Genomic DNA, 14,255 nt, shown 5'->3' with positions numbered 1-14,255 from the left:
TAACTGTGTTAATTTGTAAAACTATGTAACTGAAAGACTGAAAATGATTTTTTCTCAAGTTGGTTTTCCTTCATTAATTTATGTATCTTTATAAAGCTGTCCTCTGTACTTAGGAAGATGAATCAACTAAATGGGTTGGTTTCCTACTAAAGAACTTAACAGTATCCACAGCTAATTTTATACATATAACTTAAACATACTCCAATTAATTCAGGCTACAGTATTTTCCTGCCAGGAGTAATTCTGTAGACTGTGGGGAATATGGTTGTTTTGGCTAACATTTCCAACTACCCTGGCACTAACAACCCTGGAAGCCGGTATTTCCAAAACTGGCACTAATAAATAAAGTTGGATGATATTTTCAACTGCCTTCAAATTAATAGATTGGAAATGATCCTTCCTGTTCCTCTTCCTAGAACAAGAAAACAAGAATGGCCAACACGAGGGCACCAGAATCCATTGTGAATCGGCTCTCTTTGGTCCTATGACTTGAACTCCTCCTGATGTATATTCTTGATCTATGGCCTCTTTCCACTGACCTTCTATTACAGGTTCTTTCACAGCTATGCCTATTGCCTTCCTGATCTGCTCTTACCAGGTTTAATAAGTGCCCGCTAAATAAATTACTTCTCAGTTATTGTGTGCTTGTGGTCCATGGCTGCTGGATCCAGACACGGGCTGAGTGATTCTGGGCTGGGCATAGTTTAACCTGTCAGAAATGGCAACAATAAATGAAATAAAAAATAAAGTTGCACTGGCCAACTGAACTACTGCCAGGCTCAAAGATTTAGTCTGTTAGTATGTCTGTATTTGGAAGCTGTTCCAGCACTGGCTGACCCTAGGCAACATCAAAGATAAATGTTGGCTTGAGAAATAAGAGCATGTATGTGCAGCATAACCATATATAAGAAGAGGTTCATAGCAGAGAGGTGGAGACAGTCCACATTTTGATAGATTCAAAAGTTCCTTGTGTCAAACCTCACTCTCTTCTCACTGATGCCTCTCTTTTATTTTACTGAGCACGCTGGCATAGAGGAACTTTCAAAGGTGAGCAAGGGAGTGTGAAAGTTTGTGGTTGCAGGTTAGTAAATAAATACCACATGCATTTTATCCCCTGGCACACTAGTTTTTTTCTATTAGTGGGAGAGGCTTAGCTACCTAAAATAGCCAAGAATGATCATCAGATCCTTTGACTTAAATAAACATAATTTTCCCATATATCCCTCTAAATATGGATGTCAACTGCTTTGATAAGATCATGTGTTGAGACTGTCCCAGTGAAGGAAAAGGAAAGGATCAAGGTGGTGATTTTGGAAAGGCAGCTTGTTCTATTCACAAATGAACCAACAGATAGATGGGTTCAGTCCATCCATCTAGCCAAGGCCCAAGGCTGCTATCTTCTAGCTGGTAACCAAGAAGCATGATAAACATGAATTGATAAATTGGGTATCAAGGACCAAGATGGATATTTGTAATTTAGCCTCAGCTAGAAGCTTTCAACATTGGACCAACATACCATATAACCTAAGGCAGCATGGCACCTCAGAGACTGTCGACTCCATTCTCAGAGGTGCTCTTCAACCACTCTGTGAGACCTGGTAAGTCACTCTGATTGCCGATGCTCTAGTTCCAAAAATGGCTGCTGTCAAACCAGAAAAGCCACGTGCAAATTCACTTGGGCAAAAAGCATTCTGAAAGATTATCAATACTATTCAACACCTAAGTTAAACAGTAATCTGATTAATAAACTAGTTTCCAATTACCTCCTATGGGGCCAGCTTAATTCCTAAAATGAGCAAAGCTGGCTCCTCCTGAACTAGATGCCCAAGAAGTGACAGTCTGCGGTGTGCTACCCACTCCTGGAGGTATCTGCAGCAGGACTGCTGAGCACTGCCCAGCTTGCTAATGGTTCCCCAGGGCATTAAGGGTTCTACCTACTGCTGGCATTTCTGCTCTATTTCAAATTATACTTCCCTTGATTTCCGTTGAATTTATTCCATTCTTAATCCACTATGTTTTACAGCTCTCTTGGTTCATTAGTCACCAGGAAAGTAAGATGTGAAATTCCTTTTGGGCTAGCTGAGTCACATGTGAGGAAGATTCTTGGGAACTCCACTAGTCACATTCCGCCTCACCCCCCACCCCACACACACAAAGCTATTTTTCTGGTTCTTGCGTATGCTCCATACACGTCATGTCCGGAAACTAAGCTAATGGCAAATGAACATCTATATGTAGAATTGATGTCCGTTTTTGTTTAGTCCAAACCAGAGACACTAACCTGAGGGTTCCTGTTTAAGTTCCTGATACAAAGATGCCATATTCCTTTCATATAATCCTAACTGTTGACTTTTTCTACCCCAGATCTTGACTTGTACTTAAGTGACATGAAATAATCATTAAACTGAATCTTCTATTGCTCAAGTTATCTCAATCTTAACCTACCTCTGAGATAAATAACACTATTTTTCAAGTGGAAAAGCTGAGGCTTAGGGGTTAAATGACTTGCTTGAATAGTTAGAGACAAAACGGAGACTACTATTGCAGGTCTCTTTAGGTGCATACCATGTTATTGATACATATCATCAATATGAATCCATGCCACAGAGTCACGGCAAGATCTTAGGAGACCTGCATTTGCTGACTAGCTAGCTGCACAGCACCAGTGAATATTTCTGTATTCTACAATTTAAAACAATAAGAGTAGAACTCACAATGAGTTAAGTTTCCATAAATACTTCCTTCACAGAATTTGCTTTCTAATATGGAAAAGAAAGTTCTTATTTGACAATGAAGTTTGCCCTTTTACTCAGGTTTTCAAGGGAAAAAGCCAGATCACCATCTCTGAAAACAGCCATTTATGTGTAAGTCAACCCAGAGATTCCTAATCTTTTTTTTAAATGCCCCAAAGCTCATCCCTACCCTAGAGGCCTCTATATCCTCATTCCTTCCCTTAGCCTCTTCTAGAGAAAAACTCCTAACTCTGCTATCAGATACCTCTATGTCATCAAGCAGAGAAGCAACAGAGGGGGCATTGAGCTCAGAAGGATGCCTATGGAGGGGACAAGCGGAGGTCAAAGGGGTTAGCTCAGGATGGCCCATGAGTTAATTGAACTTAAGAAATTAGCATCTAAGCATTGTTTTGCAGTTACATGCTTCCTATTCATACTTCTTGATTAAACTAAAACTCAGTTCATTAAAGCAGTTTTTAAATGTCTGTTTTTCAAAATATCAGCATTAGGTGTTAATACTCAAATCTAGTAGAAGAAACCATTATAAGACTTCAGACCTGCTTTCTGCCAGCCTTCAAAATAACTACTGACTTACAAATTAAATATGGGGACAGGGGCACATCGTGATCAAAAAGAAATTAAAATGTAATGATGACACATCTAACAGTCAAGTAGAAAACTGTCTTGAAAATGGCCTTCTGCTTTGCAGCTCATAACGGGACATCTCCTGGGGGAGCAAACAGTGGTTGAAAATATACAAAATTGCAAGGCCAAGTTTGCAGACTCCAAGGCTCTAAACACTACAACTCATCTGAGTCACCACAACAAGAGGACAGGGCCAGCAAAGTCCACACCTTTCCATGTTTTGAAAACTGACCTGTTTCAGGAGAAAAACTGAAATTGACAGCCATAGCTGAAAAGCTAATGAGACCTGTGCATTCAATTTTTAGTTGCTTGTTACCATCCCACAGTCAGTTACTTCCCACAGTGATTTAAAAATTAAAGCATTGCCTAGTTACAATTATTAGCAGAGAAAAGCAGGCAGCTAATTCTTTTGAAGAACTATTAGTGAGTGATTTCCAAGAGAATTCTACAGAACAATGATGTGACATTAATGAAAATGCATTTAGGAGACATGGTGTATCAGCTTTCCCCTGTGCTGTAACGTCTCCATTTTCTGTTATCCATTATGGCCACATGAGCCTTCAGAGACCTTAGCTATTGATTAAGGTGGATCTTCCCAAGGCTATCTTAGTACAGTAGTCCCAGTCCCGGCAGAAATAAAGGCCAGGTACTCACTGGCCTCTCTGCTGCTGCTTTCATTCATGAAGGTCCTCTTCTAAGAGGCTTGACAGCTGCATATGATGTCTGTGCTCATAGTAAAACATGTTTGTTTTACCAACATTTGCAAAATTTTACACTGTTTTATTGTAATGATGATTAAATACTGAATAAAAGAATGAAGTGCTCCGGGAACTCTAACCAGTGCTGTTATACTACAATAAAAATAGGGGGATACCCAGACATTAGTAGTGGCACATACATGGACGGGAGCACTTTGCCTCAAGCTCTAATTCTCAGACCAGTTTCCAGGGCACAAACAGGCAGGGTGCTGCTCATGAACACAACCTTCTTTGAGACTCTAAGCAGTACCCATCTCCCTCTCAGGCGGTGACTTGCTCCTCTGTGCACCTCACAATCTTGCTGCCCTTTAAGTTTGTTTCTACAGCCCCCTAGACAACAGAGACTATGGGTATATGGCTGGCACAAATGTCCTGAGAGAGGAGAGCTCTGGCTTTGGAGAGGGCTGGGTGTGGTGGAGAGTCACCCCAAAAGAACACCTACTCCCATTCTTCTGACTCTACTAGGGCAGGGTCTGGAAATAATCCCTGGTACCAGGTGTACTTGGCTTCAGAAAAGTACCAGAAGGTTTAGGAGGGATAGCCAGGGCCTCATGTGCTCATATTTCCTGTAGGTCTGATGTTCTCTGTTCATACATTTGCTGTTCTTCCTCAAAGGCAAGGCCTAAATAGCACGAAAATACTATTCAAGGGGAACCGAAAACCAACCTAAGTGAGCTGCTCCCAAAAGGATTGCTGATCTCCAACTAAGCCCTAAGCTTAGAAACACAGACGGTCGTACTGATTTGTAAGAAACTTTACTTCTGAAATGATATGATGGGCAGAAATGAATTGGTTACTATTGTTTGTATTCTCATTGCCAGGAAACCCAATGGTATTATTTTTTAATCTTTTTAGGGAGACTGGAAGGGAGAGAGGTATAACGTAAAGCAAAGCGACTGGATGGAACAATTTGAGAAGCTCGTGGTTATTTGTTCCATTTACGTGTTAGAAGTATAAAATGATAGCATGACATTAGCTTTTTCAGCCAGCAGAAGATGTTATCTTTCCCATGTCACAGATCCTTCACAGGACAGTGAACAGTGTTCACATGTCATGTATATAAATGCTTTCAGAAGGGACAATCCTAATAACCAGTTTTGAGATAGTGTGAGTGATATAAATACGCACAAGCCGATGGGCAAACTGAGCACCAGAGATGTCAAGCAGCCTGGTTTAAAACTTGGAACTAAATCTACATCTCCTAATTGCAGCACTTCGCATAGTTTGGGGAAGTTTTTCTAGAAGGTGAATATTATGACAGAATGTAAAAGGATTCCTATGTTGGCAAAAAGCCTCTGGTAGGTGAGAGCAAGTGAGAGTCAATCTGGAATCTCTAGTAAAGCTCATTTCAGAGCCAACACCAGCAGGAAGTACAAGGTGGGAGAGAAAAAAGAGAGGAAAGGCGAAGGCAGAAGAATTAAGATGGGAACAAGGAAAAGAGGGAAGGAGAACGAGTAGAGGAAAGCTAAAAATAAACCATTTAATATTCTGTGGTCACCAATTCATAGTGGGTCCTACTGGTTACAAATAGTCATCAGACACAGCTCCTCCATTGCATCTGAGGCTGAGGAATGCTTCCTCCCAGCATCATGTCAGGACACTTCCAATTCAGATTCAAAGGGAAGGAGGCCAACAACTGAGTCACTGATACCATTTCCTGCAACACCTGTGTTTTCCTTGGAGGTTTTCCCTTCAAGTACTCAACTTCTCTGACCTTACTTATGAGGCAGAGAAGCAGCAAAGAACCCAGGGGGCATGGACGGACGGACGGACGGACGGACAGACGGTCACACACACACACACATGGACACACGGATAGACACACACACAGACACACACACACACACACACACACATAGATACCAAAATGGAAAAAAGCCTCCTCTTCACTGGTAAACTCTATCTCAATATAAAACCTCAAGATATGAGAAAAAACATCATGTCAGCGCAACAAAACAACACACTTAAAAAAAGACTTCCATTCAACATTCACTCATCCTTCGGGAGGAAGAGGAGAAGAGAAGATGTTAACTATGTGCTCAGAGCTCAGCCAGGTTTCTTCCCATCTTTCTTGACTGCCTATAAAAATCTCTTCCCACAAGGGCACTTTCCAATCAAACTACCTTAAAATGAAATCCACCTAATTGGTAAAATGTACCAGTTACATCTGACAGTTCAACAATCTGTTCATAGGAACTCCTCACAAAGAGCCTAAGAACAAAAGAGCGTTGTGTTTGGTAACCTGCGACTCTAGCTGTTCAGATGCAACCCAGATGGGAAAATACGCTTCCACAGGAAGTGATGAAGGGCCGTTCTTCACGTCAAAATTTCATCGTAAGAATTTCATCCAATTTTCATTTTACGTTTGGTTTAAACAAACAGTTTTCCACACTTGAAAAATTACTTTATGCTTAAGCCTATATTCTAAATCTTTCAATCCCCCTGAATTTAAGTCGCAAAGTCTAGTTAATTTGCATTTTTCTTCAAATTCCACATTTCCTATTCTTAAAATCCTTAGTCTGTACATTCACTTACAAAAAGATAGACTAAAGCAAGGGTAAATGAATGAACAGAATTAAGGTCTACAGGTACAAAAAGTACAGCTGCTTTTGGAAACAAGAGGTCTCTGCAATAAGTGTTTCCTGCCTGAGATTCTGTCTGTAGCATCAGCAAGACCAGAAATGCACTGGGTCACCATTCGGCACAGAGTCGCCTTGAGATAAGGAGACTCTACCATGAATAACATTCCAAGGGTTTCTGGTGACAGAAATCACAAAGTGGGGCACATATTATATAGGGTGTTCAAGCCCACAAGGCAATCACACATGGATAGAGGGAGACCTCCAAGTGCTGCTCTGCCTTCCCACGGACAATACCCTATGGTGCACACACCAAAGTGCGCACACGGCATCCACAAAGGAAAAACAAATTATATTTCCCAAGCCACGGTGTAGTTTACCTTATCAAAACCATCTCTGGAAGATGGCCTTGGACAGACAAGATGATAAAGCAATCGATTTTTAATACTAAATAATGACTGGCTAGACAGTAGGGACTCTAAAATAAGAGTCTGTCTTTTCTTTCAGCGGCATTTCTTGCAAATAAATCAAGTAAATATGTTTGAATGCACAATTTATTACACTGCTTCAATCCATCTTCATTTTTCAAAGTCAGTAACTATCGGTTTAAAATTTCCTCTACTTATATTCTTTTTTTCCATGTATTTAGAACATGTTTAATAAGAATAAAAAAATAAAATGGTATTTGTTCAGGAATTTTATTTGAAAACGGTGTTTTAGATGGATGAATATGAAAATATGCTTACCTCATCCCATTCTAAAAGGTAGTTGGTGATTTTTGAACCATTGTCAATTGGTGCCTAAAAAATAATAATAAAAAGAGATTAGAGAAAGTTGTTCACAGACAAAAGTTATGAGCCACCCATTTGGTTCAAATACAATGTCTATGCCAGTGCTATGCTACAACCCTTGATAGCTCCTGCATTTCTGTGGTCAAACGTTATCATAAACCAGTTTTAATATAATTCAACTAGGGAGAGAACCCTCACTCTTAAGAAATCATCTCCATAAAGAGCCAAACCTATCTTCCCCACCACCTCCACCCCTTTACATCCATATGGTCCCCTACTTCCTCTTTTAAGAGACAACTTTAATTTTAAAGATAGAGGAGAAAAAAAGGCAGCTTAGAAACACAGGCACTGCTTGGGGTCTGGAGGGATAGAGCTAACCCAGTTAGGTTCAGGCAAGAATCTTTATTTTTGTAACGTCTCCCATACAGGTTGTTTGGTTGGTTTTTTGTTTGTTTATTTAGTGCTTAAGTTAGAAAGCCCAGTGTGGCACTGAGATTTCTCCCCTTTTTAAACAAACATGAGGACAAATGGGATCTGCTAGACTACTAGGGACTATTAGCCCTTCACATGTTAGCAAAAAGAAGCTTCATCATTTGCTTTTCTTCTAAAAGCATGCTGAGATCTGCTTCACCAAGAAGAAGATGTAGGGAGGCAACCAGAAAGAGCAAGACCATATCTCTCATTTCAAAATCACATTTGAGCTTTGCTCCTCCCCGGGAAAGAACAGGAGCCCCACAAACTGCAGTGTCTTGCCTCTAGCAAAAGGCAGCCTGGTCACCAGAGCTGTTCTGAAACCCAAATCACCTGTTTGTCATGTGTGGTCTGATGTTAGTTACTTAATATCAATGTTTAGTTTCTTGTTCCAAGAATGGATGTGTGTAATAAGTAGTTGGGGGAATATATGTAAATCAACCTGGTCTTATAGGAAGTACTCAGTAAACAGCAGCTGTTGCTTTATTATTGTTAATAAAACATCATCAGGGGCTCAGTAAATAGTAGTTAAATTAATAAAGAAACCCTTCTCCCTCTCCATTCCTTCCTTCTTTGTTCTGAGTCCTCAGACCTAGATTTCAGGTGAGTGTTATATGTTCTATTGAACTGCAATTTCAGGTTTTTATGGGCTCAGTTTGAGAGACAGGATAGGGATACATTTAAAGTTCTAAATAATGGATAAAGTCAAAGTTTTAATGAGAACCCATTTCAAAGAAAAGAATTACATTTATATTGGCTCATAAGCCTCTGGAGAAACCTGTTCTTTAGTAGTTTCTTTTATGATATCCTGACCCACCACCAAGTCTCTAATTTATGGGAACACCAAATATGGTTTTCATTTCACCCTCTTTAACGTTGCTGACTAACAAGAAGATATTAGAAGATCCTGAGCTCTCTTTGTCTTTGTGGACTTCAAGGGCAACTAGGCAGCCAGAGCATGTCCCTCTGTCCTCGTGCTCCCAGCTAGAGCATCATGATCAAGAAATCTGTTTTAAGGACAGTTAAATAAAAACTGAACTAAATTCAGAACTCTCAAGTTTGTACATGACTGACTGAAACAAGAGTATGTTTCTGATTCATAATTAAATAAAGGGAGAAAGAAAATGTGGAACACTTTCTTCCTAATAAGAAAAGCTTTCTCTTCAAGTTGCTGGTCTGCCTGAGACATAAACTTCATCAAGTTTTAAGCAGAGTATATATATCAGTGATTCCCAACTTTAGGTTTATAAGACCCTGGGGTCCCTCTGGTATTCCTCAGAAGATTTCTTATATTTTCCAAACCAAATAAATTTGAATTCTTTTCTTAAAGATACATTTATTTACATATATATGTATATATAAATATAGAACACGTTTTTAAAAAGATGTATATGCTCCAAGGAATTAAACAATGATGACCAGTTGGGTGTTAAAACTCTGAAAAGGTGGGGAATCACTGACCTGCATGATCCCTGGAAGCCAGGAAGGAAAATAAAATAGTTCAGATTCTAAGCCAGTTTAAACTTTGCCTTTGTCTGAATAACACACTCAGTATTGGCTACTGGTAATGAGAATGCAGCTGCCCACAGGAGAGAAGCCTAGAGAAGCCCATGCTCAACTGCTAACCGCCACTCTCAATCGTTTTCATCAACTTCCTAGATAAATCTGACCCTCTGGTACAGGAACAAAAAGATAAAATACTTCACCAATAATGGATCTCTCTAGTCATCTTATTTCTTTCATATATTAGTGTTCTCTCCAAATACCATAAATATTATCTCTACTTCTACAAACTTTACATTTTAAACTATATTTTAAAATATCCATATAAAGAAATAGTTACTATAGAGACTGATAACAATCTATTTTCTTGCAAACATACAAGTATGACTAATAAGCTAAAAATACACATTAAGGACCTCTCTTTGGCAAGAGTTATTTGTAGCTTAGTAAATTGTATTTCATGAAAACTACTATAAAATTTGGACTTTTAAGAAAAATTAGTAATCCTGACTGATCTAAGCCCTAATTAGTAAAAAATAAAAGTCTTAATGTAGTTTAGAACACTAAACATCTGAGGCAGTTTTAAATACTAAACGTTTCAGAGTCACCACTACAGAGCCATGAACTTACTTTATCTTTAGATGTTTACAAAAACTTTTTACTGAAGTCCTCATATGTTTGTTGAAATGAATTAAACCATTAGAAAGTGATGAAATTTAGGTATCATAAGTATTTATATCACTTAGGAAGTACTACTGATGATCCTAAGAGATTTATCAAATTCCCCTGCAAAGAAAGCTAAAGCTTGGTTTTGCAGAGTTCCCTCCCAACACTTTTTATAGACACAGCAATGCTTGATATCACGATAATTTGTTTCACATGGTTACTATGAAGAAAACCACATACCATCGCCAAATTAAAATAGCGCTAAATACATGTTTCAAATGGCTGTAGACTTCAGACCATCCCCAACACTTTGAGCTACCCACCTTCCACTGCAAAGTTAGTGAACTTTTGCTTCTGTGTGCCAGCTTAGGTGGGAAGGGGCACTCGGGTGCGCAGCTGTGGGTGGTGAAGCTAACTGGCTCAGAGCAGGCTCCCTTTACGGAATTGTACATAGCATACACCCTGAAAACAGAACAGACAAGTACAGTCAGTCAGTGGCACGCGCGGCCCATCACAGAAGACCAGAGTTTTTCTCTCTGCTTTCCTCCAGGCTCTCCATAGAGGAACTTTTTCCGTAGTGCACACCATGCCTCTTGTTCTCTGCTGGTCTTGTCCTGACTTCACTCTGGTCAGCAGGTCCAGAAGGAATCACCCCAGCACGGCAGCTGCCTCCATGTGCTCTCTCCTTTAGTTAAAGATAAGAACTGCCCAGCTCCATTTAAGATAGGCAGGGTCTACCGACTGGAAAAGACTATGCTAAATAAGAAAATATCCGTAATCTCTGGAAAGGTCTACCAAATATACCTTCTAAAAACCAACAAATCACTCTCCAGTTGACTTTGTCTGTACAAAGGCTAAAAGTAAAGAGTTGGGTAAAAAGGGACAAGAAGTAGTGATGAGAGTCCAGAGACTGGAGAGGCAGCATGAAGTACCAAAAACAGCGGCATCTATTGAACTGTTTATAACATGTTTAGGTAGAAATATGGATGTTTCATACACAGAAACATGGTTGCTACTGCCAACTGCATTAATCTGTACTTCAACAAAAACAACATTCAGGTAGTTTTCCATGCAAACATTCAATTCCTGCACCTGGCGTCAAAATTAAAGATGTGCACTCTGCACATTAAACACCTGTCTCAACACAGAACATATGTGCCCAGTATCCCCAGAGAAGCTGTGAAGAAAAAGCATGGAACGTGCTATTATAAAACTACTCCTTTCAAACAGTATAAAATAGGATTACATTGGTTTTTATCATCCTCCTTTCTATGAGTCTATTTTTTTTATATAGGGCATTCAAAAAATTTGAAAACATACTTTTAAAAAGACAACAAAGAAATCTTTGCTGCCTAAAAAAGATGTAAGGATTAAGTTATTCAGAGTTGGGAAGTACTTATCAAGACCTTAATTCTTCTAATAACCTTTTATGAATTCCCACTAAAGATGGAAGAAAACTCTAGAGGGGTGAAGTAAATTTCTCACAGCTTCACAACTAGAAAGTTGGATCAACTGTATTCAGCTGTGGAAGTCTGACTGCTACAGTGTATTGCCTGTTGTGCTTACTCATGCTGCAATCCATGTTTCTCTAAATACCCACAATCTATTTCCCCTCATTCTGCTTGATGAACATAAACAGCAGTGAAAGATAACATTATGGATAATAGGTCCTAATTAGGTGTGTGATCCACAAAGTCCTTTCACCCTAAAGTCCATCGTAAAAGATTTATAGAGATTAAGCAAAAGTACTGAGACATATTAGTAAAATTCTAAAAGGTAGATCTGTATTCTCCATCTGATGGCTTATTAGTTACATCTGACCTAAGATATGGGGGGACCCCACTATATAGTGCTTTTAAATGTTAGAGTAGCCTATGAATTAAAGGTAACAATCACCACAAAGGAGACAAGTGGACATTATGCATTCCTAATGAAAGATCATGCCACTATCTATGAAATCCTTGAGAGAAAAACTGATCCTGTAGCTGATGAAGCTTTCTCAACACTTTACAGGAAACATGGAGAGAACATATTGAGCAACACTACAGGAATACAAGCAGCCTAATTCACACTGAAGAAATTTTATAGAAACCCTCCCCCAAAAAAGTCCAACAAATAATTGCAAAGGGAGGAAAAATCACCGATGGAGGGAAAACCTATAGATTAAAAGAAATTTGCAAGGCCTCAGCCAAACAGAATATTCACACCATGTTTGAATTCCAAGTACAACAAACTAAAGGAAAAAAAAAAGCTTATTTTTAGGACAGTTGAAGAAATGAGAACAGTCTTTGGATTTTAAAGACATTAAGAAATTTATCATTTTTGTTTAAGATGGGTGTGTGATAATAGTAATGTGGTTTACAATATGCCTAGATTTCATTTCAAAATAACTGTGGGGGAGGGGGAAGGGAGGATATCAAGGAAATAAGAAGTTGGGTGATGGGTATATGACAGTTCATGAAACTATTGTTTTCGACTGTATCTAAAATTTTCTGAAATAAAAAGTTAAAATAAAAATTAAGCCAACACTGGAAAACATCCTGGAGATCTCTCATTTTAAAAAAAAAGGAACCTCTGGCTTCTCTTAAAAACTAGAAATCCTATCAACACTGAGCTGCACAATAGCATGGCAGTAATTAGACAAAGCTGAAAGCAGCTCCCCCTTCAGACGGGACAGCTCACCACTCCCTACTTCTCCTCAGCACTGAGAGAGCTTTTCCTTGGCCTTTCACCCAATCTACTTTACTCACTTAAGGTTCCCAAGGAGGTATCTCAGTTTGCAATCACTAGGCATTTGCAGACTACACTCTCACAGACCAGTTTCTAAATGTTGACAAAAATAGCTGACATCAAAAATCTATCCAGGTAATAGGGCAGAGGAAAAGGAGGTAGGGCAAGGGCCTGCAAAGTACTATCCAAATGCAGTTAGTTATCTGGGGAGATACGGAGGCAGTCAAATTTGCTCTTTTAAATGAGATTCTTGGAGTCAGAAATACATACTTATTAGGCCAGAGAAACAGGACTGATGGAAACTCCTGGAAGTCAGGATGGGAGGATGGCAGCAGGGATTAAAAAAGATAGAAGTAAAAATTTGAGGTAGTTGAAGTTGGACAGTTGTATGGGCCACAGGGAGTTATTTTCCTTGTCTTTAACCTCAAAGTATGTTATAGTTTGTTTAAATTAGGAGTCAATGTTTAGCACTTATAAATGTCTGTCCACAAAGAAGATCCATTTTCTATGATGACATAAATGTGCTGCATACAACACCTAAAATTTGACATGATGTTTATCTCACGATTACATCTACCAATTAAAACTGTTCAGTAAATGGATAGTAACTAATGGTGATAATCAGCTCCATTTTTACTAATAACATTTACAATAAAGAAAATACTCTGGAAATGTTTTATTTTCAAGAATGTTGCAATAATGTTTTCACATGATGGTGATGTGTTTTCTCTAAATAGCATTATGTGATAGGAAGATTTGTAGAGTAGGATTCGTTTCTTAGGTTAAATAAATCAGCAGATAGTTCAGTTCTTTTATATTTATTTAAGCAAATACATTTTTCTAACAATATAATTAATCTTGTGTTGGGTTTTCACATTTGTTTCAGTTTAAATACTGACTAAATGCTTTTGAAACAGGTGCTCCAAGAATTTCATAAATTTGCTTCCAACTTCTTCCAGCACATCTGCAACATGCTAGGAACCACAGTTGCTGGTCAATAACATCTATTTCATAACTCTGCACTGAGCTGGTCAACCATATTTTTAGAAATGTTTCATCACATAATTTTTCTGGGAAATGTTATTACATGATATCATCTCTGGGCAACTTCTTTGCCAAACTGTTTATGCCAATGACTGGAAAACTGCTTCAAACTTTGTCATGAAATTGCCGTCCATTCCATCACTCAAATTCCTGATTATCTAATCATTGATAAAAATATAACTTCTTGACTCCCACAGTAAAGTGGTTATTTCAATGCCAGTATTAATTATACAACTACCAGGTAAAAAAGGAATATGCTTTTCTTTGTATATTTGTATATTTATTTGTATAAATAAGTGAATATATAAAAATATATATAATTTATATATAAAAATA

At 38.5% G+C, this 14,255-nt stretch overlaps 1 protein-coding gene across 4 annotated transcripts in view; it reads right to left on the bottom strand.

The window, feature by feature from the left end:
• Nucleotides 1-14,255, bottom strand: part of FNDC3B (fibronectin type III domain containing 3B) — a 295,959-nt gene that overhangs the window by 64,675 nt on the left and 217,029 nt on the right. For all 4 annotated transcript variants that reach the window (XM_025046052.1, XM_006910837.3, XM_015588553.2 and 1 more), the window contains exons 10-11: nucleotides 10,469-10,607; nucleotides 7,461-7,514 (exon numbers count right to left, since the gene is read on the bottom strand). In XM_025046052.1, coding sequence (XP_024901820.1) covers nucleotides 7,461-7,514; nucleotides 10,469-10,607 — 193 coding nt within the window. The remainder of the gene's footprint in view (nucleotides 1-7,460; nucleotides 7,515-10,468; nucleotides 10,608-14,255) is intronic.

Source organism: Pteropus alecto, unplaced genomic scaffold (assembly GCF_000325575.1).
Source record: "Pteropus alecto unplaced genomic scaffold, ASM32557v1 scaffold33, whole genome shotgun sequence".
Taxonomy (NCBI): domain Eukaryota; kingdom Metazoa; phylum Chordata; class Mammalia; order Chiroptera; family Pteropodidae; genus Pteropus; species Pteropus alecto.
Note: the sequence above shows the minus strand (reverse complement) of the source record. Positions and strands in the feature narration are given on the sequence as shown.